This window comes from Urocampus carinirostris, chromosome 8 (assembly GCF_059441175.1).
Source record: "Urocampus carinirostris isolate Australia breed hairy pipefish chromosome 8, RoL_Ucar_1.0, whole genome shotgun sequence".
Lineage (NCBI taxonomy): Eukaryota > Metazoa > Chordata > Actinopteri > Syngnathiformes > Syngnathidae > Urocampus > Urocampus carinirostris.
The window spans coordinates 37,906,781-37,930,319 of NC_142356.1; the positions used below are offsets into that span (position 1 = coordinate 37,906,781).

Here is a 23,539-nt window from a genome sequence, read left to right on the forward strand (position 1 = left end):
TCCTTCCACCAGAGGGCACCTAATTGGTTTGTAATCTGAACAGGTGTGTCCAGTCACTCCACACCTGTCTGTAGTTAAGCTCACCCTTCACCCAGTTTCGGGTGATTTTGATTTTACCCCTTTGTTTTGCACCATCAGCTTTATTCCATTATATTCTGCTTTATGAGGTTTGTTTTTTGATTCAAACCGTTTTATTGTTGTTTCCTTCTGTGTGGATGAGTTTGTGATTAAACACCATAATGCATAGCACCTTGCCATGTTTTCTGCTTCCCGCGTTTGGGTCCTCTGAAAATCATAACACAATTTATTTTACTATCTTGAGTACAGAATCGTTTTGCGATAATTTAATTTTCAAAAGAAAGTCTCTGATCTACAATTCTTAATTTGAGCTGGAAAAAAAGCAAATTAATGGTTTCATCAACATTTAAGGGTGCGAATGAATACATTGAATGAAATACAGTAGAAGCCTTTTTCTTCCCTGATTCTTTTAAACTCCTGTACCTTTTTGAAGGGAGAAAGAGATGTTCCACAAAATGGTGTGATGTAAACTGTAATAGCATAGTGAAGAAATAAAAAACAAAAAATCATCTAGAAGAGAGGGAATTTAAATAAATACTGTAATGTGCAAAATGTGGGAGGTAAGGAGACAGGCAGACGGATGAGTAGAATGCAATAATTTGATAACGGAGCTCAGGAGTGGAAGTATTTCTACACCCTCGCGCTTTTAGTCCCATTTCTACTCTTTCCAGAAGATTTCATCATATTACCAGAGGCCATTTTGGCTCTTTGTGGATAATAGGCTGCCGTGGAATTATTGGAGATGCAGGCTTGGGAGTTAATGGTCATTCTCTTGCCATATGTCTCACTCTCGCACTGTCTCACTCCCCCGTGTTCGACAGGGAAGGGAAGATTAATGGCATACATAGATGGGCAGAGTCAGGGGCGATGGAGATAGCTGAAGGTGCAGCTTGTCTAGGGGGGGAGGGGGGTGTTCATCCTCATAGACAATGGGGAAGAAATAGAGATTTTGCTCAGTCTAAATTTTTTCTAACAGCTGGGTGGGTGCTGTTTTTTTGGGATAGTTTTTGTTATAATTCACCCGCACGTATTAAAAGTAGAGGTAGGGTGGCAACTAGCAACTATTTTAATCATCGACTAGTCACAGAATATCAACCATTAGTCGAATAATAAAACAATTAATCATTTTTTCTTAAATTAACCACAAAGTTGTTTTAATCAAAGTTTTTTTTATCATGTCGAAAATGCTAATAATCACAACCAAATGGGTACAATGAAAAACCAATTAGGCTCAGTGCTCGGTCAGTAGAGTCATAAATCCATAAATAAATCATTTTTGGGGGACAGGCAAATAAGTAATAAATATCAATCAATCAGACATATTTTTATTCCCTATAAACCAGGGGTCGGCAACCTATGGTACGCGTGCCAGCAGTGGCATGCGAGGGGTTAACCAGTGGCACGTGAGCACACGGCCAAATAATAATAATTTTTTTTTTTTAAGCGCTTTTACCTGAAATTTAGACATCTTCAGTTGCGCGCCATGTTATGTAAAGGATTTACGTTAGGCTTTACGTGGGTTTTTCAGTGTGAGTTTGCCCGGCGCCTCGCAGAGAGAGAGGGAGATACAGCCAGCGTGTACAGATGACTGGGGCTCTTTGCAAAAAACGACTGTGCATTTTGTGCATTATGCCCGGAGAGCATTGTACCTCGCGCATCAAGTGTTAAACATCATTACGAGACGAAACATGAACATGAATTCAAGGATAAGTCTGACAAGGCGAATACATTGGAACACGCTGTGTCCAGATACGGCAAACAAACACAGACCCTAAAAACCTTTGTCGCTGCTAAAAACACCACCACTGAAGCTATCTTACAAATTGCTCACTGAATAGCAAAGCACGGAAAACCATTTACTGATGGCGTTTTAAAGAAGCGTGTGTGTGTGCGCGTGCCTTCTGCATTGCTGCTGTTATTTTAAGTTTCTGCAACAAGATATCATTGATGAATGGTATAGTGGCTGACAATATTACTTGTTTTTTGATTGTAGTTTATAGTTGATGAAGAATGGTTAATTCTTGTGGTAAAAAGTTGAATTCAGAATGGCTACAGGCCTTTCCACATGTTGTTCACATTCATTTTTTAGTTAATTGATGAACAAGAATAGTGGAAGATAAATAGGTCAGTTATACCAGTGTGCCGCTGGAATTTTATCTTTCAAAAAATGTATTCAGTATTTTTGCACTCTTCAGACGAGGAACTGTAATAGTCATCCATATCAGTAGGTGGCAGTAGATTTTGATATACTTTTTATGTACTAATTATCTGCTCTTGAGGTAGTACATTTAATAACGTAATTTGTTTAACAAAGCGGTTTAAGATTGTACTGTAAAAAATAAAAACAAAGCACATCATTCTTTTTTATATTAAGTATTATTTTCTTCTTTTTATATACTAATTATCTGCTTATGATGTAGTACAGTCAAATATTTGACATAACTTCATTTTCAAACATTTTCGACGGACGGTGTGCCACGGAACTGTTTTATAAATAAAAGTGTACCTTGGTTCAAAAAGTGTTGAAAAATACTGAGTTATACGATTAAAATGTCTATCAATGTTGTATATTTGGACTGGTGTAAAATGACAGCTCTGTTGGATAATAAAAAAATGTGCGAGTCATTAATCTTGGTGTGGCACACTGATTTACAAGGAAATTTGAAAGTGGCACGCCGCACCGAAAAGGTTGCTGACCCCTGTTATAAACCAAGGTTGTTTAGCAGCAGTAGAACGTTGATCAATACATTCAGTGGTCAACTGCAAAGTCTTTAACAAAGAACTTTTCAACTCTCAACAGTTTGAAATCAAAGTTTTAATAAATGGCATTTGTTGATTTTAACGTTTTAAACAGCTTTCGGACCGCATGGATTTGATATCAAATATGTTTCTCAGGCACAGTCTGGCATAACGCTCAAGCTTTTCTATAGCGAAATAAATGCGTATTAAGTATTAAATCCATTTTATCAAGATCGTATTGGTTATTGAATGTGTCGTGAATCTTACGAAGGCAACTCTCAGACGTGCGTCACCAAGCTACTGACATAATATGAAAGGTCATTTTTGCAAACATTTCAGGTAGTCTTTTTATTGGCTGTATCCGGGCTTAAATGCTCCCAAACTTTAGAAGTTTTTGTACACATAGATGTTAACGCCGCCATTTCTGTATGGTTGTGTTACTGCTTGAGACAGAGAGTGTCTCAACAGAGATTATATCAATGTAGAGATGCCTCATCCTGTTGGTGTCTGGTGACAATGGAATTCATTCACTATTTATATTATTGACATTTTTGACTCATCATTGCAGCCCTTAAAAGGATTATTTAATATAATACCTACAGTTAATAAATATATCGTTGCTGTCAGGTTAAAAAAAACTTCTCTCCTCCCTTGTTCGTTTTGCCTCTGTGATCATGTTTCAACGTTAACATTCCATGATGGTGAAAAATGGAGGATTTTTTTTTACATGACATCGATAATTGTTGAAATATCGATAGTTCAACAATGTGCCTAGTTTAGCAATTTGTGTAAGTAACCCATAAGGCAGAGTTTTTTGGGGGCGAGAGAGCCACACCAAATTTCGACAAAACCACCAAACCCGCTCTCTAGACAAAAGCAAATTCTTCAGCATATTTTATTTCACTGCGTGACGTTTTATGACATAATAAAATCTATGAAATAGGGGAAGCAGGCTCTGGCATTATTACAGTCAACAAAATATGTCTCCCTCCCACAGATACTTGATATCGTTGAGGCTCATTTTGACCGTCATTTTGGTCATAAATAATGGTTCCAAGACTAGGTGTGAGCAGAGTTCTTTTGAACAGATCTCACAAAATACTGCAAACGAGAAGAATACTGATGTATAACCTCCACTCACAGTGCGCTATGTAAGAGAGAAGTGAGCGCGCTATCCGTGCAGATTTCCCTAAACTCGTACCGCTCACCCAATCAAATTGCTTTGGGTTCTTGGCCGGCGTTTTTAGGTCTTTACAGTTTGCTCTGTGGGTTTTCATGATCAAGTGTCTTAACAGTCAACATATATATTTTTAATGAGCTTCCATACTCTAGATTCCATAGATACGTACTGCCAAAACAGGGTCTGTTGGTGTAACTATAAACTGTAGAGACTATGACATATATATTCTGGACTGAACCTTTTACTCCATCAGCATCACATTGGCTAGCATAATGTAAAACTGGAGCAACTCAGAGATGATTGGTTCTAGTCATATTTAATCTTCTAGCTAGCTTGATTGATTGACATTTTAATTTTTACACTGATAATCATATACAAGGTTACAATAAAATTGAAAATCAACAGCTTTGAAAGACAATTTGCAAACAAAAGGAAAAAAGGGCAGACAGTCAAAAGCCAGAGCTTCTCTTGGTCCTGTCCCCTTGACAACAAAACACTTACATTATTCCAGTCATGTAATTACATTTTTATAACAAGGCATTTTGAGTATCATAAATCACATTTCACAGTCACACAAGATAAATAATCATGTATGTAAGATTTAGATCAGCATAATTATGTTTAACATAATATGTCGATTTCATGTTCGCCTTGACATCTCCCCGTTATTTTTGATTGTTATAATTTGAATTTAGTATTTCTTTAATTTCTACGAGAAAGTTCAATCTTGATCCGATGCAACCAGTCTAGCTTGTCTGTCAGTCAGTAGTTCCATTTTGACGTTGAGGACCTCAAACTCGTCGTTTAACTCAGAGGGCAGCTTTCAGCTTTTCCAAGGCGTTTTCGAGAGTGGTGGTCTGTTTGGCGAGGCTGTTGGCCAGGATGGTTTCACGGTGTATTCATGAAAAGAGCCACATCAAGCCATAGGTTCCCGACCCCTAATGCTTCTTTTTTGACATTCTTGAATGATCCAACAAACTGGATCAGCCCCGCGGGCTTTATGTTTGACATGCCTGTTGCCATAATAGTAAAAAAGTAAAAAAAAGAAAAAAAAACATATTTTCAATTGACATCAATGATATGCTTGCTTAACAATGTGCATAGCTTTGGATTTTATGCAAGAAACCTTGATGCATCCATTGAGTGGAATTGCCGTCAATTCTCCACTTTCCAGGTAAGAATGCGTGAAAGACACGAATCTGATCTTAACTCACACTTAATTGATTAACATAGTCGTTTAGGCAATTGTTTACTTGCCGCAGCACACACAAATTTAAATGGAAACGTTCTCTCTCGCTTAGCGTTCCATTCATTTACATGCACAGGGTGAAGAGACGTCCATCTCGGCGGATTACGGCAGAATGCAGGCAAAAGGCGGGGGCAGACAAAGGGGTGGAGAAATCAAGATGGAAGGAGGCACAGAGGAGTGCTGCGGAAGAGCGAGCAGTGATGTGAAGACGCGAGAAGGAAGGAGAGAAAAGGAGCGCCTGAAGAAAGATAGGAAGCAAAAGATGGAGAGGCTGAGGAGGAATGCAGCAGTGGGGAAGGAGGGGGGAAGCTATTGCCCTGAGACCACAGCCAAAGAGAGAAAAAGAGAAGGAGAGAGCAAAAGAGTGATAGCCTCACAGCTGCACCTAATGGCTTCTCTGGAGAGAGAGAGAGGGAGAGGGCGGGAAAAGAGAGGATGGGAGGAGAAGGTGTAATGAGGGGTCTATGACAGAGGCAGAGACACATTTACAGAGGAAGCGACGGAAGGAGACAAAGAAAAGAGAAAGAGAAGGGGGGAAGAGTGATCAAAATGAGGACGCTCGATCAACCTCAATGCGGTCATGCAAACTGGCAGGAAAATGATATATACGATGACTTGTCGCCATGGGGTTAACGGAAGCACAAGCAGAAAAAGTGTAGTGGCCCGACAAACTGATACCGGCTCAGTGGAAATCAAGATAGAGCCAAAATTAGGGGCGGCGATACCGGGAGTTTTAGTATCGATCCGAGTCAATTCATGGTAGTATCGATCTATACCGATACTTTTTGCTACGAAATGTCATGATCGTTGATTAACTAAACCTCTGTCTTGAGTCAGTATATATTTGTTGTTGTTGTCATTTATTTATTCTGTCACGGTTGCCATGGCACCCAATTGGTCCCAGCCGTGTGGCGCCAGCTTCTGTCACGGTTGCCACGGCGCCCAATTGGCCCCGCCCATGGACACCGGCTGAAACGCATTGACAAATTGCTCCTTGGGAGTACTTAAACACGGTCCTTTGAGCCGTTAGTTATCAGAGCGTCTGCAAGACTCCTGCGAAATGCCTAGGTCGGTGAATTTGGCGGTGTTTGATCCTGTTTTATTTTTGGCCTGATCTGTTTGATTTTGACCGCTCTTTTGTTCGGATTTCAATCCACTTCTGCGACCATCGATCCCCGGATCGAGTGTGCGCACATTCCTCCTCTCCCTAATAAACTGTGAGTACGTTACGCTATTGGGTCCTCCATTCCTGTTTCCTGACCTGGTTCGTGACCTATTCTGAATATGCATCTCAAGCAGCGCAAGGTTTCCTGATCATTGTCCAAAAAAAATCGGGAAATGAAAACATGTACAAATGGAGAGAGAAAAATGAGGTAGCTACATAAACCACAAGACGAAGTATTAGAAAACAAAACATATTCAGAAAGGAGTAAGAAGAAGCATAGATTTTAGGCATTAATTCAAACTTGAACAGTATAAGAAATCAACAGAAATATTTCTATTACAACTGTTTCCCCTCTTTCTCCGCTTCCCCCGCATAGTTAAAGGCAGAATCCTGAATTTACCGCCTATCGATGACGTGCAGGTCACACGAATGGGTCTCGACCGTTCACACGGAAGTCACATTCCAAAAGATCAGATATGTATCGGATTTAGGACCACATATGAAAGTGGCCTGGCTCTGGTGTGAAAAAAGCAGTCGTGTGCTGTTCAGACGGACTTAAAGAGATCGGATACAGGTCGTGTCCGTTCAAAAAGGGAAAGAGAGAGAGAGAGAGGGCTGCGCTATCTGTATACAGAAGAGGCGCTTTGAGGAAATTAGTGGAGGGGTGAGGTATCGATCCAGGGACAATAAGTACTGATAATACAGATATTCGGATCAATCCGGCCAAATATTCTAATTGAAAGATTTTATATTTTATACGATCAAATATAAATTACATTTAATGCAAAAGACATTCACCGAGTGGGCTTCATGTCGCGCCGTTCCAAGTGCGGAGTGTTTTGGCTGGAGAATTTTGATAACAGAATTTTGACGCAGATGTCAGGGGATGTTTGGAGAACAAAGCCCCGATGACGTTGAAACGCGCAGGGATGTTTTGACCATGACAGACATTGAGGCGACGAGGTGGAGACACATGGGCGTTTTTGGCCTGCCCATGGGAGGAGCCAACACGCCAGCTTGGGAGAGACGTGGGTCGAGGGAAGGACTTCAGAAGATCGGAAAACGAGAGGGACGGTCGAGAGAGGAGGCTCGACGAAGCCACGAGCGCCGCTAATTCGGATAATTCGATGGAATTCACTTAGTTAAATACTTTAAGAAAATAAATCTGCCCCGGTGTGAAAATGTCGGCTATTCTTGTCCGTCTTTACCCAAAAAGAAACGAGCATGCATTGTTAGGAGGTGTTTGGTTAATGGAGTCAGATAACTAATTCGAACAATTTGGTAAACGATACATTTTAATATTCAATTCCTAACATAATCAAAGAGGAAGGGAGGACTAAGAGTGTTGGAGGAGGGGGAAAATGAGATTCAAGACATGACGTTTTGCAAGACAACAAAGGATTAAATTGAAAAGAAGGCTTGTTGTCTTCCCTAACGAGGCCGAGCGAGGCAAGTAAACAGAAATGTGAAGATGGACACTCAGGAGTCCTTTTCTACCTCCGCTATCAGCCGCGTAATGACACTAATCCGGCAATCCTGGCCGGAAACGACTCCAATACTCACTTTGTGTGCGAGGCAACCGCACACTCCCCACACAAAACACATGTTTCCTTTCGTTGTGATGTCGGGGTTTAAGCGGGCCGCTCATCGATATATACGTGCATATGCATTCCCTGTCGGAAAATGGTATCGAGGAGGATCTTCACTGAAGAAGAATGTCTTGGATACGCAGAAAAGGCAGAGAAAGGTCTACCTGCCACGGCTCTGAAATGGAGCTCGAGTGTACCTTTCGCAGCCGCCATTATTTGATTCCATTCAAACACATCAGTCTCTCATTTGCTTCCTTCAATACGGCATGTCCCCCAATGCCGCTACCGTCCCCAGGCTGAAATACGTTTCGGACCCTCGACTGTGTCTTTAAGGTTTCCGTGGCGACCGTTTCCATGGTGATTTGCCGTAGCACCTGGTCCCTCTTAGGGCGGCGCTTTCATCGGCTCGCCGCAAGCACTCAGTGGGCGCCAATGATATCATTCCCCTCCGTCTCTCCATCTTCTATTTTTCTAAAAGGACATTCTTTCCTTTCCAGCTTTGATCAAATCAGCATTTCCTGAAAATGACATCTTGTCTTCTGCCTGCTGATTTTTGTTAATGCTCAGAAATCAAAATAGTCTTTTTAGAATAGAATATACTATATCTTTATTGTCATTGTTACAAAATGGGTTCAACATATTGTGACAACCAAATTGGACTTGGCACTCCAGTTTCACATTTAACAGTGAGAATAAAAGAAAACAAAGAAGATAAAGGAACAAAGAAGATAAGGTTATAATTTACACAATATAAATGAACCAAGAAGATAAAGGTTATAATTGACACAATATTTACACAAGAAAGTGTGGTCATGTAGGATGTTACATACAGTTTTGGGATCGTATTTGTGCAATATGCGGTAGTGCAAAAATAGGCAACATTGTGCAAAGTGAGCATAGGCATGAATCTGTATGAGGTAGTGCGTTTGCCATAGTTTCAGTTTTTTGTGTGGTGTGTGTTAAGGGTGGTAATGGCTCTGGGGAAGAGACTGTCTCTGAGTCCTTTTGTTTTTGTTTTGTGTGACCTGTATCGTCTGCCGGAAGGCAGCTGGTTAAAGAGGTGGTGGCCGGGGTGAGAAAAGTCCTTGATGAGATTTTCTGCTCTGCTGAGGTAGCGAGAGAAGGCAATGTCCACCAGACTGGCCAGGGAGCAACCAACGATTCTCTGGTCTGTGTTGATGACCCTCTGAAGTGTTTTCCTGTCTGCTGCCGTGCACCCAGCATGCCACACCGTAATGCAGTATGTCAGAATGCTTTTCACTGTGGCTCTGTAAAAGGTCACCAGCGGCTGCTGTTTCAGATGATTTTTCCTGAGCACTCTCAGGAAATGGAGTCGCTGCTGGGCCTTCCCCACCACCGCTCTGGTGTTTGAAGACCAGGAGAGGTCATCGGACATGTGCACAACCAGGAATTTGAAAGAGTGGACTCTCTCTACACAGTCTCCTTTTATAATGAGTGGTGTTGGGTTCCTGCCTTTCCTCCTGAAGTCCAGTATGAGTTCTTTTGTTTTTGTGGTGTTCAGTATGAGATGGTTTTTCGAACACCACCTTGTCAGTGACTCCACCTCATCCCGTCGCCTTGTCCCCTTCAGAGATGAGGCCGACCATGGTAGAATCGTCGGCGTACTTAACAATTGTGTTTGTGAGGTGGGTCGGTGAGCAGTCGGAGGTGTAGAAGGTGAAAAGCAGGGGGCTCAGTACACATCCTTGGGAGGAGCCAGTGCTCTGTGTTTACCCACAATAAGCAGGGTTCGTACAAGGTTTAAATCGTTGAAAATGCTTGAGTGTTAGTGTTGCTTTGTCAAGGGCAGGAAAATGCTTGAATTTTGGGTAAAGTGCTTGAAAATGCTTGAAATGATTGCCATTGCCTTGTTTCTTGGCAGGCTGACTCATTCGACAACGCAATATATGAAGAAAAATGTAAAAAAAAAAATGCGTGAATGCATGAAAAGGACGCCAACACGCCTGCTCTGTTGGCTCGTTATTATGGAGTTGTCATGTGAAGCGTCACCTCCCCCTACTGGTTGCACCCAAAAGGACAGCTCTATATAGAAAACTGGCTCATATGGCTCACAACCCAAATGACTCCTCAGATTTTTTTAGTTTTTTTTAATGATTGATATTTGTCAGGAACCCGCTTGGGGTGGTGCCAAGGAAAAATGCTGAAACACTGGGTAGTATAGAAAATGGAGGTTGTTTATTCGCGCAGGCTTTGGTACATAGCACGTCAAGTAGCCAGGCGATAATCGTGGTTGAAGATGCAGGCAAGGGGCCGGGGTTCCAGTGAGTCCAAATAGCGAGGGCGACAGTCCTAGAGTTCCTTTGGCAGTCCTCGTGGTCTGGAAGTGCAGGCAAGAGTTTGGTACACTGGAATGATAAAAATCTGGGACAAGAGTGCTTCGAACGTGATAGTTCAGAGGGAGAGGTGTGATTGGAGGGTAATCAGAACAAGTGGCACAATGTGTGGGGGGAAAATTAGAGCCAGAAAGTAAGTGACCAAATAACGTGAGGCCAAGCAAGAGAGAACAAAAGGGCGAGAGAGTGAAAGAGAGAGCGAGAGAGAGAAAACATACAGATAATCAGGATTCACAGTGCAGATGGTGAAACATTTCATTTAAACTCCTCAAGTTTCTGCAATTTTCCTCGGCTACTAGGCTGGGTGAATTTCTGCCAGCTCATCATCAATTGTACTACACTGAATTACTCTCAAGTCAAAGCCAAAAGACAAACACAGCTGCCGTGTTAGCGTAGATCCCCATTAGCTAGCAGTATTAGTTGTTGACAAACGTCACACACTTGAATGGAAAGGATGTTGTTCCTCCATCTTTGTAAAAGCCCACATTTGTCTACACAGACTCTGCTAGTTGAGAGGACCATGCAGTTTTGGGGTTGCACAGGCGAGCCCTGAAAGCACCGTTTTCTTTGGAGGCTTACTCCCACAAGAACAGAAACAGGGTGAAAACGGATTTACATTGTTTTTCTTGCAACTCAGTCAACAGTCATAACATAGTTGCTAGTTTCTATTTTTTGCTACGATTGCATGCTTTGAAATCTAACTTTCTATCGCTCTTTCTCATTTCTTTCTCTTTTTCTCTTTTCTTTTTCTTTCTCTGTTTCTTTCTCTTCCTCTCTTTCTCTCACTTATTCCCTTTCTCTTCTTTCGCTCTGTCTCTCTTTCTTTCACTCTGTGTCTTTCCTTTTTTGCTTTTTCTTTCTCCCTTTTCTTTCTCTCTCCCCTCTCTCTTTCACGCTGTCTTTTTCTCTCTCTCTCTGTTCATCTTTATTTTTCTTTCTCTTTCTTTCTTTGTCTTTTTTCCTCTTTATTTTTTCTACTTGCAATAAATAACCTGGTAACAAGATGGTAACAACATAGTAAGTAGTACAAGATAAGTTATTATTTCAAAATGTATATCAAACCGGGTGCCTTTTGCACTTATAAGTAGCAAATAGTAGCTCCACGCTTGAAAAGGGTTGGAGATCACTGGTATATTTGTTAACTGCCCTCTAAGTGTCATGTTTTTTGAGAAATTTGTACTGCGTGTCATGGGCGGAAGTAGCCTGTTCAAGCAAAGCTTTTAATTTCTGCGACTCCAAACATATGTTGTTGTTTTTTTAGTCTAATCTGTATGGCTCTTTCAACATTTAGGGTTGCCAACCCCTGGTTTAGAAGAACTTCCCACCATCAGTTTGTGCCCTCAAACTCAAGTGTCCCAACAACCATGAATCGCACTAGTATGCCCATTACTAAATACTTATAAAATAACAATCTAAGATTTTGGATTTGCCTAGTTAATTGAAATGCTGCTCCTGTACCCTTTTTGGCACGGGTGTCAAACAGGCGGCCCGCGGGCAAAATCAGGCCCGCTAAGGGATTGAATCCGGCCCGCGAGACAACGCTGAGGGAAGCGCAAGAGAAAAACGGGCTGCAGGTTGAAATATGTCAACCTTTGTGAAGCTGAGAGTGACTTCTTTGTCACTGATTAGTGCAAAGAGCCGCCGATTTCACATGCATTTCTTAAATAAGCACTGTTAGCACGTGCCTTGAATAAATGCATGCACACGCATACAACCAGCCCTCGCCAGCTTTCTCTCCCAACGCATCCTTTCTTAGTATCTTGTAACAAACTGGCAACTTGACAGCCCCAGTAGGAACTGACCTGTTTCTGTTAAAGGGATATTGTGTATTTGTGCATTATTTAGTGCCTTCTAGTGGTTACATAAAAAAAGCTTAAATCATTAAAAAAATAGATATGATATCATATAGATATGATTTAATTGAAATATCTTGGAGCTGTCATATCAGAAGAGGGGTCAGAACCAGGAATCATGGCCAGGATAGCTCAAACCGCAGCCGGACTTGCCAGACGTAAAATGGAGGGACATAGCGGTAAAATCAAAGACGCTGGACTCTCACAGCAAAGCTGGATAAGAAAATCCAGGTCATGGAGATGCAATGCTACAGGAAACTTGTAAGCATCAGCTACTTAGCCCATGTGACAAACGAATTGGTGCCTACAAAGAAGTGTTGTGTGCAGACGGAAACTTCAGTGGTATGTTTATGTCACAAGATCAACAGGACTGACCAAGATAATTCTCCATGGCAGTACAGGGTGGGCAGAAGGAGAGGAAGACCGAAAAGAACTGGGCTGACAACGTCAAGGAAAACTGGATAAGAAAATCCTGGTCATGGAGATGCAATGCTACAGAAAACTTGTAAGCATCAGCTACTTAGCCCTCGTAACAAACGAATCGGTGCGCAACACAATAAAACTGTTCTCAACTGTGCGCGGACGGAAACCTCAGTGGTATGGTCACGTGAAGAGATCATTATAAGTGGCCAAGATGGTTCTCCAGGGCACAGTCCAAGGGGGCAGCACGAGAGGAAGACCAAAAAAGAACTGGGATGACAACATTGAAGAATGTACTGGTGCCAACTTTGCCATGAATAATACATTTGTAACTAATCCTTGTAATTAAGGGCTATACCAGGGGTAGGGAACCATATATGGCTCTTTTCATGAGTACATATGGCCCCGAAATAAAATGTAACTATTGCACATTTCTCTGTGGCGTTCCAAAGTCAAGTCCATATAAAGCTGAAGCAGCTTAATGCAGAAGTTCGATAAGAAACCATTTCAACTGATAAATAAAAACGCTGGCAAACAACTTTGATTGGGTGGGCAGTACAGGTGGGCGGATCCCTGCTCACAGCGCAAGGCACTTCCTTCTCTCTTTCTCGCTCAGTGCAGTCTACAATGAAAGTGAATATGACGATATGCTTGTCATTTGTGACATTTTTACAAAAGAACTTTGCATGCACATTGTTTTGAAACCGTTTCTAAGGACAAATTTAATGGAAAAAAATTGCCTCAACACTCTTAACTGAAGGCGGAAGACAAATTGTAAATGGCATATTTACATTGATTTGGGACACAGGATTTGGCATTATTATCATTTCATACGTTTGATTAAATCATCAAATGACACACAGTGAAATAAAATGTGCTGAAGAATTAGCTTTTATCTAGAGAGCGTGTTTGGCAGTTTTTTCAATTTTGTCTGAAAATATATGATGTGGCTCTCTCAATTTCTTTTCAAAAATGTTTTGCTTTAATGCCTCTTTGGGTCAAAAAGGTTCCTGACGTCTGGGCTATACAAATAAACATGACTTGACTTGACATTAGATGATGGTCACCTCGAGGAATTATCTGTCATCCTGTTGTCAAAGGGACAAGGTGTATTACTTAGCGACTCTTAGCTGTTAAAAAGAAACTTTATTCCTCAAAAAAACAGTATTGATTTGAATAACAATCAAAAATATATGAACTATCTATCATATGAAGAAGGTATGCACAGGTGCTTGAAATCCTTGGCAGTAGAGTATTTTTGACGCTGCATTGTTTTTTCATCATGTTTAAGCCTGTCCTTTCCTTTATTAAGGAAAATGCTACAATTCTTGGAGGTGCTTGAATTGGGGGGGTGGTCTGGCTACGGCCCTGGCATCAAATAGCTATGAATTGACAGGTGTGCAATCTGAGATGATTCCCAATCCTCACTTTGAACACAGTGGCAAGTAAACGAGTGACGGGAAGATTTTCCATGGAAGCGCTCCATTTTTGTGCCGAGTGTCTGCCAAATGTGGGAAAGTGCGATGGGGCACGGCCACCCTGGCTTCTGATCCAAGAGCCATCTGCCGCTCCTTGCCGCAGCAACTGTTGCTTTCTTTTGCTTTGCTCCCCCTCCATGTTCTCCCTCGTCTCGGCCTCTCCTCGCTCACGCGCTTTGAGAGCCTTTTTGACGTGCAATTCACTTCCTTTTGACGCCGCGCCGCGTGCGTGCGTGCGTGCGTGCGTGCGTGTGTCCCTCCAAAATGGAATTGATTTTTTCTAATGGTGTTTGGAGTGACGTGGAAAAGAAGGCTCGTGTGTGTGGGGGGGCGAGACGGCACAATCGTAGATCAGAGCAGTCATGATTGAGCCATCTGCTTGGAGACCAATGACACGCACGTACACACGATACAGATGTGTAAAGGTCACTACTGCCACCTGTTGGTCGGCCCTTGGAACGACTCCTGTTCTCTGCATCTCTGTTGGAGCATCTTCTGGATGCTTTTCTTAGGTTTTGGGGTATCGTGCGCTGGAAAGCACTTGACGAGGCGCTAGGATAACCGCGCATCTTCTTCCTTTTCGTCCCCGTTGAGTCAAAAAACACTGTGCTGATTAGTGATGCGGATCCCGGCCCTTTTGGGTAAATGGTAAATGGTCTGCATTTCTATAGCGCTTTTTCAAGTCAATGAAGACCTCCCAAAGTGCTTTACAATGTGCTTCACACTTACCTACCCACACACACACTCACACACCAATAGGGAGTCAGCCATGCAAGGCGCCTACCTGCTTATAAAAATATACAATAATCTACTGACGGAATGTTTTTTTTAGAGTATAATTTGACTTTTAAGAGTCAATAAAATACAACAAATTGAAGAAAACGTATCATTACCATAGTTTGAGGTTTGTAATTGGTGAATTAAAAAAACTATTGATACTTGATAAAATATACAATTCTTTACTCACAGAACCTTGTTTTTTAAGTTTGACTTCGTAGTCTAAAAATACAACAAATTAAAGTGAAAAATTATTAATACAGTACCTTTAAAAAGCAATCAATAGAAACATATTTTCTAACATCTTTTTGTTTTGTATTTTCTTATGCATAGATTTCAATTTCTTTTCATGTTTTTGGTCGTTCATCTATTTTGGTGCTGAAAAGAGCCTCTCAAATGGTTAAGATTATTTGTTTTTAAAGATATATTACCACTTATAATGAAACATTTTGCACCAAATTCCTTCATTTTGAATCTGTATTATGCTGCTATGTTATAATAGCCCAGTAAACCATAACTTAATTTCAACCTTCAAATTGTTTAAACTAAGCAAACAACACATACATAACGCCACTCATATTAGAAGCTTCAAGTGTACGAGAAGAAGTGGGGAAGATAGAGTCAAGAAAGAGAGACAGAGAGTGAACATGAGGAAGAGAGAGAAAACAGGTGGGGAAGAAAGAGAGAAAGGAGTAAAAAGAGTGAAAGATAAAAGTTGCAAAAAGAGAAAAAGAAAGATGACAAGAAATATATAAAGAAAGACAAAAATAGATGAAAGTGGAGATGGAGACAAAAAGAGACAAATGTATAGAAAAGGGAGAGATAAAAAAGACTGAAAATAAGAGAGAAAACAGGGAAGAAAAAGAGTGAGAAAGGGGAGGGGGAAAGGAGAGAGGAATACAAAGAGAGGGAAAAAAAGTGAAAGGCAAAGAGAGAGCCAACCAAAGAGAGAAAAATACAAAAAAGGAAGTGAGAAAGAGAGAGAGCACAAAGGAGAGAGAGAAAAGGAGGCCAAGACAGAGAGAAAATAGGCAGAGAACGAGAGAAAAAACACCATCAAAGATAGTGAAGGATAGAAAAAGAGAAAGGGAGGAAAGAGAGAAAAAGATTGAATGATAGAAAAAGAAAAAAAAAGATTGAGAAAAAGAAAGAGATTTGAAAGGAGCTGGCTCCATTTTAAAGGGGGGCAGATTATCCTTGTTGACCTCAGAGCCAGCTCGTAGAGCCGTTTTGTTTGCGAAAAACACATCATTAGTAGCTAAAGCCTTTTTATGCGTCCATATCTTCTTTTTCTTCTCTTCGTCAAGTCATGTTTATTTGTATAGCCTTTTACCACAAGGAGTCTCAAAGGGCTGCACAGATCACATACTATTGTAAACTACAAACTATCATTACACCATCCTCTAAACTAAAACCTACACTAGGGCAAGGAAAAGCTCAAAAACCTCAACATGAGGACAACTTGACCATCGGCTCCCCCAAGTCAAGATGTCAAACTTGAAGAAATCCACATAGTAAATGGTCCCCATGTGGGCCAAGCTAGTTGTCTCGTCGCCGTTGGTAATGAGAACCACTGCAGTTGCGTCTTCAGATATCTTAATAAAACAGTTGGAGCTGGATGTTGAGGTGCTGTCGTGGGTCAGCAGAGAAAGGGGGGGGGGGATTGGCGCTAAGCACGGAACTCTGAGGGGAACCCCGTGTTCATTATGAAGGTGCTTGAGGTGTTGCTGCCGACTCAAACTGCCTTTGGTCTCCCTGTGAGGAAGTGGAGCAGCCCTTTACTAAGGGAGGTGTTGAGTCCTAGCCGATCAAGTTTGCGGTTGATCTGCTGTGGGATTATAGTATTAAACGCTGAGCTAAAGTCAATGAACAGTATTCTGACATGGGGGTTTTTGGACTGGAGGTTGGTGAGTGCTGAGTGGAGAGCAATAGAGATGGTGTCGTCGGTGTAGCGGTTTGACAGATATGCAAACTGAGAGGGGTCCAGGGCGGACTTGATGTGGTGCACGACTAGCCTTCGTAGTTCATGTCTATCTTTGAGTCACAGGGTACCAGAGATATTTTTTCTTGTTTTTTTTTTACATTGATTTTGCACACACAGAACCAAACTAGCAAAACGTATTGAATACAGTAGTTTGCAGATGTGCTAATACCTTAAAAAGGCTGCTATTGGCACGACACCAATATGTTCATTCCTAAAAAGAAGTAGACGCTATAATGAGCACTTTGCATATTCAAATTCATGCTCTCAACGAAAGTGACAATATTTGCTGTCTGTCCTTGATGTTTCTCCAGGAGCAAGGTGTAGTGGGAATATCCCGTCCGCCCGGCGCCATCCCGTCCCTGCATCCTGCCGGTGGCGTGGCCTCAGGGGTTGGACCCAACCAGGGGTCAGGCCCCCCTCCGGGCTATGTGGGCAACCAGCAGCAGGCGGCCATGATGAAACACATGATGGCCATGGAACAGGAGAAGAGGGTAAAGATGCACATGATGGAGCAGCAAAAACAACAACTTTTCAGAGAGCAACGGCAGCAGCAGCAGCAACAGCAACTACTGGCTGAACAGGTGAGGCTCTCGTCGGTTCTGCGTCTGCTCTACCTGCCAATGAGTAGGTCATCATCCGTCGGTCCCATCCTGTTTGTTCGTTTGCACATAATATCCCTTTGTCCACAAATAATAGCAGCTCATCCCCTTGATGTTCCCTGCAGTTGTTTGCTCGCATGTCTAATTAGCCTCTTCACCGTGTCCTTTTCATCTCTTCAGCATGTGCGCAAGCTAACGTTCAGGTTGTTCATTGCTCGCCACCTGCTGTGATAATGTGCTGTATTCTTTTTACCTCTCTCTATTTGAGTGAATAAAGTAATAAACAGTCCTGGACTCTGAAGTCACCACCCACCATGTTGCTTTTCAATCGGATCCGCAAAAACATACAGATGTACTTGCTGTAAATCACAGTCCGGGGGGAACATGCCATTGAGGTTAAGCGTCTCGTCTACAGAGTCTTTTTTCCAATTAATAGTTTCATATGTATTCGCAGCAATTAGTAATTACAGTCTAACAATACCAGGGTCACTCTAACCATTGGGTACCAGTTCAGCATCAAAAAATGCAAAATATTCAATGATTTCAACATTTCGTACGAAAGAGGGACTTTCGAACTGCAACAGAAGTGTATTGGTCCAGCTCAGGATATAATACCATAACAATAATTCACTTCACACACGACATAGGCCGAATGTCCACTCTGTTATGGAACATCCTCATTTTTATTGATAACTGTTTTGAATGCACAGTCACAGTAATATTTACATTTTCCAAGAGCTCCAATGTCTTTAATTTCACCCTGCAAGGATATTTAAAAAATATTCATAAACAAGCAATATATTGAATGAAGACATGTTCGAGGGCAGCACGGGGGCACAGTGGTTCTGAAGTCATGAGATCGAACCTCCTGTGTGGAGTTTGCATGTTCTCCCCGTGCTTGCGTGGGTTTCCTCCGGGCACTCCGGTTTCCTCCCACATTCCAAAAACATGCGTGGCAGGTTAATTGGCCGGTCCAAATTGTCCCTAGGTGTGAATGCGTGTGCGAATTGTCTGTCCCTGTGTGCCCTGCGACTGGCTGGCAAACAGTTCAGGGTGTCCCCTGCCCACTGCCCGAAGACGGCTGGGATGGGCTCTGGCACCCCCGCGACAGTACTGAGGATAAGCAGTGCAGATAATGGATGGATGGATGGACATGTTCAGTTTGATAATATGAAGTAACAGGGGGACAGAATTCAGGGGGCATTTTAGGCTTAAGTTAGCCAATACTACTAATGTGATGAAAAATAAGTTAATACAGTACACGATGATTACTGTGAAAGATTTTTCACATGCTTATTACTGGTGTTATGAAAATTACAAAACAATATTGGTTACTCTACCACTATAAATAAGCGTAAGGGGGCAGGCGTGTTTATGCTTTTCCTCATCAGTAAATCATAAAACATTGAAAAAGGGTTGATTAAAGAGTGGTATTTACTGTTTTCCCTCCCAAAATATTTTTACATCAGAGAGTCCTGTGACTGAAATGATAACCAGCAGATGTTTTCTATAGAACTCTTATCAGACTAACAGGGGGGACAGTTCACGCTGGATTTTAAATATGAAAAATTCACTAAAGACTGAAATTAACATTAGGCGAGGAACGATATAATTAAGGCAATACAGATATGATGAAAAACCATGAATTTATTAGAATTTTCTCACTTATATCTGTAACAGAAGTCAATTAAACATGACTGGGAACAATGCAATTTAGTGTACTTGTACTACAATCAGAGTCATTCATTAAAAAGTAATTCATCCTGCATAAATATCAGTGTGTCCCAGAAGGCAGTTAAGCATACAAGAAGATCTTTGAAACATAAGTATAAGGCCATTTTTACATGGATACCGTTTGATGTGACTGGGATTCAGATGGCACCGAATAGCAGGAATGACCCATCAGTGTTCCTCTTTCCTTATGTTTGTGGTCCACATTTCAGCAGCAGCTTACCTCCTCTTCGCACAACTCTATTGCCTCTCACGTTAGACCAGTGGTCCGCAACCACTGGGCCGTGGGTCGTTTGGTACCAGGGCCGCACAGAAAAAAAAAAAGTTCCCATATTTTTTTGCTTATAACGTATTTATTTATTTTACACTTTTTTGAATTGAAAAATAAATCGTAAAGTTTGGGTGTGTGTTATACATAAGGTTTCACGGTGGTTTATCAAGCGTATTTGAGCACTGATGGATCAATCAGATATGATTGTTGAGGTAGAGCGCTCGTCCTGGGACCAAGAGGTTGCAGGTTCGATTCCCGGCTCCTCTGTGTTATATGTTGTCGTGTCCTTGGGCAAGACACTGAATCCCTAATGCCCTGATAGCAGGTAGTTGCCTTGCATGGCTGAGGGTTCTATCGATATGTGAGTGTGTGTGAATCGGTAAGTGTGAAGCACATTGGGAGGTCTTCATTGACTTAATAAACGCTATTTATAATACGTATACATTTTCACAACAACGGAAGCAACAGGAATCGAACCCGGATCGCGGCGGCGAGAGCGCCCAATTTTATCAACTAGACCACCAGGGATATAGATGACATGTGAAAAGGCTTTAAATATTATCTGATCATACTACTTTTTTTAAGCACGGTACCACATTGTTAAATATGTGTGGGCCACAATTAAGATCATTTTTGACAACGTTAACTAGGAATACCAAAATCCAATTTACAGTCTATTTGTTGTATGTCCTTTAATGTCCGATTCATCATCAGATATCAGATACAGAGTTTTTTCCCCTCGTCCTGCTTTTTTGCATTTATTCATATCTCTCAAGACGGTGCCGAGACATTCACAACGTTTTACTGCAGGTGATTCCTAATTGATTTAGTCCATAAACTGCAAAAACACAAACATCATACTCAGAAAATTCAACTTTTCAAGACAATTTCACTAAATACGCTGCTCCAATTCAGGAACTCTAGCTGTTCAATATCCTGCCTGTCATAAAATGACATACTGAAGAACTATTAGCTGTCTAATAAAGTGCCTGATGACAAATAAACTAAACTGCATTGTAAAATGAAATTCACATCTTCTATGGCAGAACATTTTGCTCTGATCAATATTCTTATTTTTTATTTTACTACATTTATATCATATTTTCTGTAAAAAAAAATGTAATCCTTAATGTGAGGAATCTTATCTAATAACGCAGATTACACATATTTCTTTTTGATACGTTTATTCTGTTTTTATTATAGGACACCTGCAAAGGAGATTTCAGTTGTTTTTTTTGACTACTATGCACTGTTTTTATCATTGTCACTATCAGCCAATCATGTTGCTGCCCTTGGAATTCCACATCTTTTAGGTGCAAAACTGCCTCTGTACCCTAGGAGATTTTAAAAAAGAAAGGGTTTTTAAAACAGGTTGGAATTTCTTATCTGAGGGATTCTGCTCTCCTTGCATATTCAAAATCCATCGATTTCTTCTCTCCCTATTTTGTGTGTCTACTAAGCTTTAAACTTGTCACTTTCTCATTTTATGAATATTTTATTACTTAGATAAGAATAGTAATATTGAAAATAGCAATGTTTTCTTCCATTCATTTATCATGAAATGCACTTTTTTTTATTATTGTATTTAACTATAAAAAATAGAATAACTTGAAATTGGGTGGTGCAATTTTTTTGGGTGGCACTTTACTAACAGCAAAATCTCCTTCAGTATTCAATTTTAAGTTGTGATGTTCAATACCCTATTTTTTAGAGTGATACCGATACCAAAATCTTGGGTAGTCATTGATGGCGATACCACATACTAATACCGTTCTACTGTCTGTTCGAATATACCCGTAAACTAATGCATATATAGAAAGTCTCATAGCTTTAATGATTTCCTAGGCCACATACTCAATGCATTTTTCTTTTGAATTAGACTGTTTTTATTGTGTCCTATATTCAGTTGTATTGATGTCCACGCATGCTTGTGTTTGCATAGCTCCAGCAGCAACATCTCCCAAGACAGATGGGCCAAGGCCAGAGGACTCCCTTCCCTCAAGTCAGTCAGTATCAAGGTGAGTTCGCAACATGTACTGTGCAGGGTTTGAATTTTAATCTTGTGTTTTCAAGGTTTGAAAAGCGCTTGATTTTTGTTTGAGTGCTTGTAAATGCTTGAAATTGTTGCGTTGACATTTTTAAAAAATAATTTTGCTCGCTACTTGTTTTCAAACTATTATTTAGGGCAAAAAAGACAAATTTTAAGTAGTATATTTACACTGGTATGGGACAATGGCTATGGTATGATAATAATTTCATAAATTTGAATAAATCATCAAACGTCACGCAGCTAAATGAAATGCCCTGAAGAATTAACTTTTGTCTGGAGACCAGATATGTCAGTCTTGTTGAATTTTGTCTTAAAATTGCTGCGCAATTCAGGTACTCTCTAGTTCAGGGGTCTTCAACCTTTTCCGGGTGTCAGGCTACTTTCTCCACTTATTAGTGCAAAGGGCCCCCAGTTTGATATACATTCCTAAAATAATAACTTAATTCGTACTACTTACTACATTGTCACTATATTTTTACCAGGTTGATTACTGGAAATAGAAATAAGAAAGAGTAAAGAAAGAAAGAAAGAAAGAAAGAAAGAAAGAAAGAAAGAAAGAAAGAAAGAAAGAAAGAAAGAAAGAAAGAAAGAAAGAAAGAAAGAAAGAAAGAAAGAGAGCTATAGTGGGGAAAGGAGAGAAAGACAATGAGAAAGATAATGTCAGACACTGAGAGAAAGAGAAAGAAAAGGGAGAAACAATGAGAGAAGGGAGTGTAAGGGAGAAAGGGAAAGAGAGGAAGAAAAAAAGGAAAGAAAAAAAGAAAGTACTTTAAGAGAAAAAGAAAGAAAGGGATAAAGAAAAAGAAAGAAAGGGATAAAGAATGAAGGAAAAGATAGAGAAAGAGAGGAAGATAAAAAGAAAGAGAAAGAAAATAAAAGAGAAAAAGAAGAGAAAAGACTCAGTCAACTACAAAAAAGGACATTTTACTAGAAAATCTTAATGACCCAGCACTGGTGAGCTATTATCAGAACAGCTCCGCGGCTACTTCAGATGCCCCCGGAGGGTGCCCACGGGCACAAGGTTGGAGACCCCTGCTCTAGGTATAACCAAGTGCCCGGGATCAGGTCTCCACTGAAGCATGCAAGCCGTATTGGAATTTTCTAGTGCAGAGGTGCTTGTATAAAAAGGTATAACTGTACTTTTGACTAAGGTATATTTGTTCACTTTTAAAACAAGATTAATTTTGCTACTAGGAGGTGCTATGTAATACACACTGTCACTTTAATATCAGTTCATCCAAAACTCCCACCTGCCGATTGTTTCTGTCAAATATTCCCTTCGCCATTCAGATTATATTTCTTTCACCTCTATGGTTGCGTGTGTGTCTATCTAGGATAGATTTTTTTTTCATGCTCTCCCTGTTACCAAGGCAACCTGTGTGTCCTGGATCCCCCAGAGTTTCCGTGAAGTCAAAGAGATGGATGAGAGGAGTAAAGTGGGAGAGAGGATGGGCGGTGATGGGGGGGTAGGGGTAGGGTGGAGAAACAGGAAGAAGAGGTAGATGATCTGGAACGTGGAGATAAACAACAAAAGTGCCAGAGAGCGGGTGTGACAATGATGGGGGGATAAAAAAAAAAATAAACCTCCTCCGTGAGGGAAATTCAAATTGTAAGGCTTTTGGAGCCATTGGAGAAAATATTAAGTCTGACAGTTAGAAGCAGAAAGGGGCTGGTGGTGTTCATTTGTCTACCAACTAAATTGAAATATGCCCCTTTTCCCACTACACGGTTCTGGACTTCCTCGCCCGCCCTCTCCCCGGGTACCTTTTCGGTTGTTTTTTATAAAGAGTCATGGGAGACATATTAATTTGGGAACAGCGAGGCGAAAGGCGTCGGTAACAAGGTTACACAGCACCTCGTCAGAAGACCCCGGGGCTGAATTTCGAGCGGTAGCCATCATTTCAAAATAGTGTTTGTTGCGGCAAAATACAAACACACGACTTTATTTTAAAAATGACGGGGAGTACGGACTGAACCTTCTATTCGCTACTACCCTTTCTGAACAATCATTGGTCAGCAGTT

The 23,539-nt window shown here is 41.0% G+C and overlaps 1 protein-coding gene across 1 annotated transcript in view; it reads left to right on the top strand.

Annotated features, from left to right (window-relative positions):
• Positions 1–23,539, top strand: part of maml3 (mastermind-like transcriptional coactivator 3) — a 168,990-nt gene that overhangs the window by 136,992 nt on the left and 8,459 nt on the right. Inside the window, exons 4-5 of the mRNA XM_088342598.1 lie at positions 17,178–17,447; positions 21,410–21,485. Of these exons, the coding sequence (XP_088198724.1) occupies positions 17,178–17,447; positions 21,410–21,485 (346 nt within the window). The remainder of the gene's footprint in view (positions 1–17,177; positions 17,448–21,409; positions 21,486–23,539) is intronic.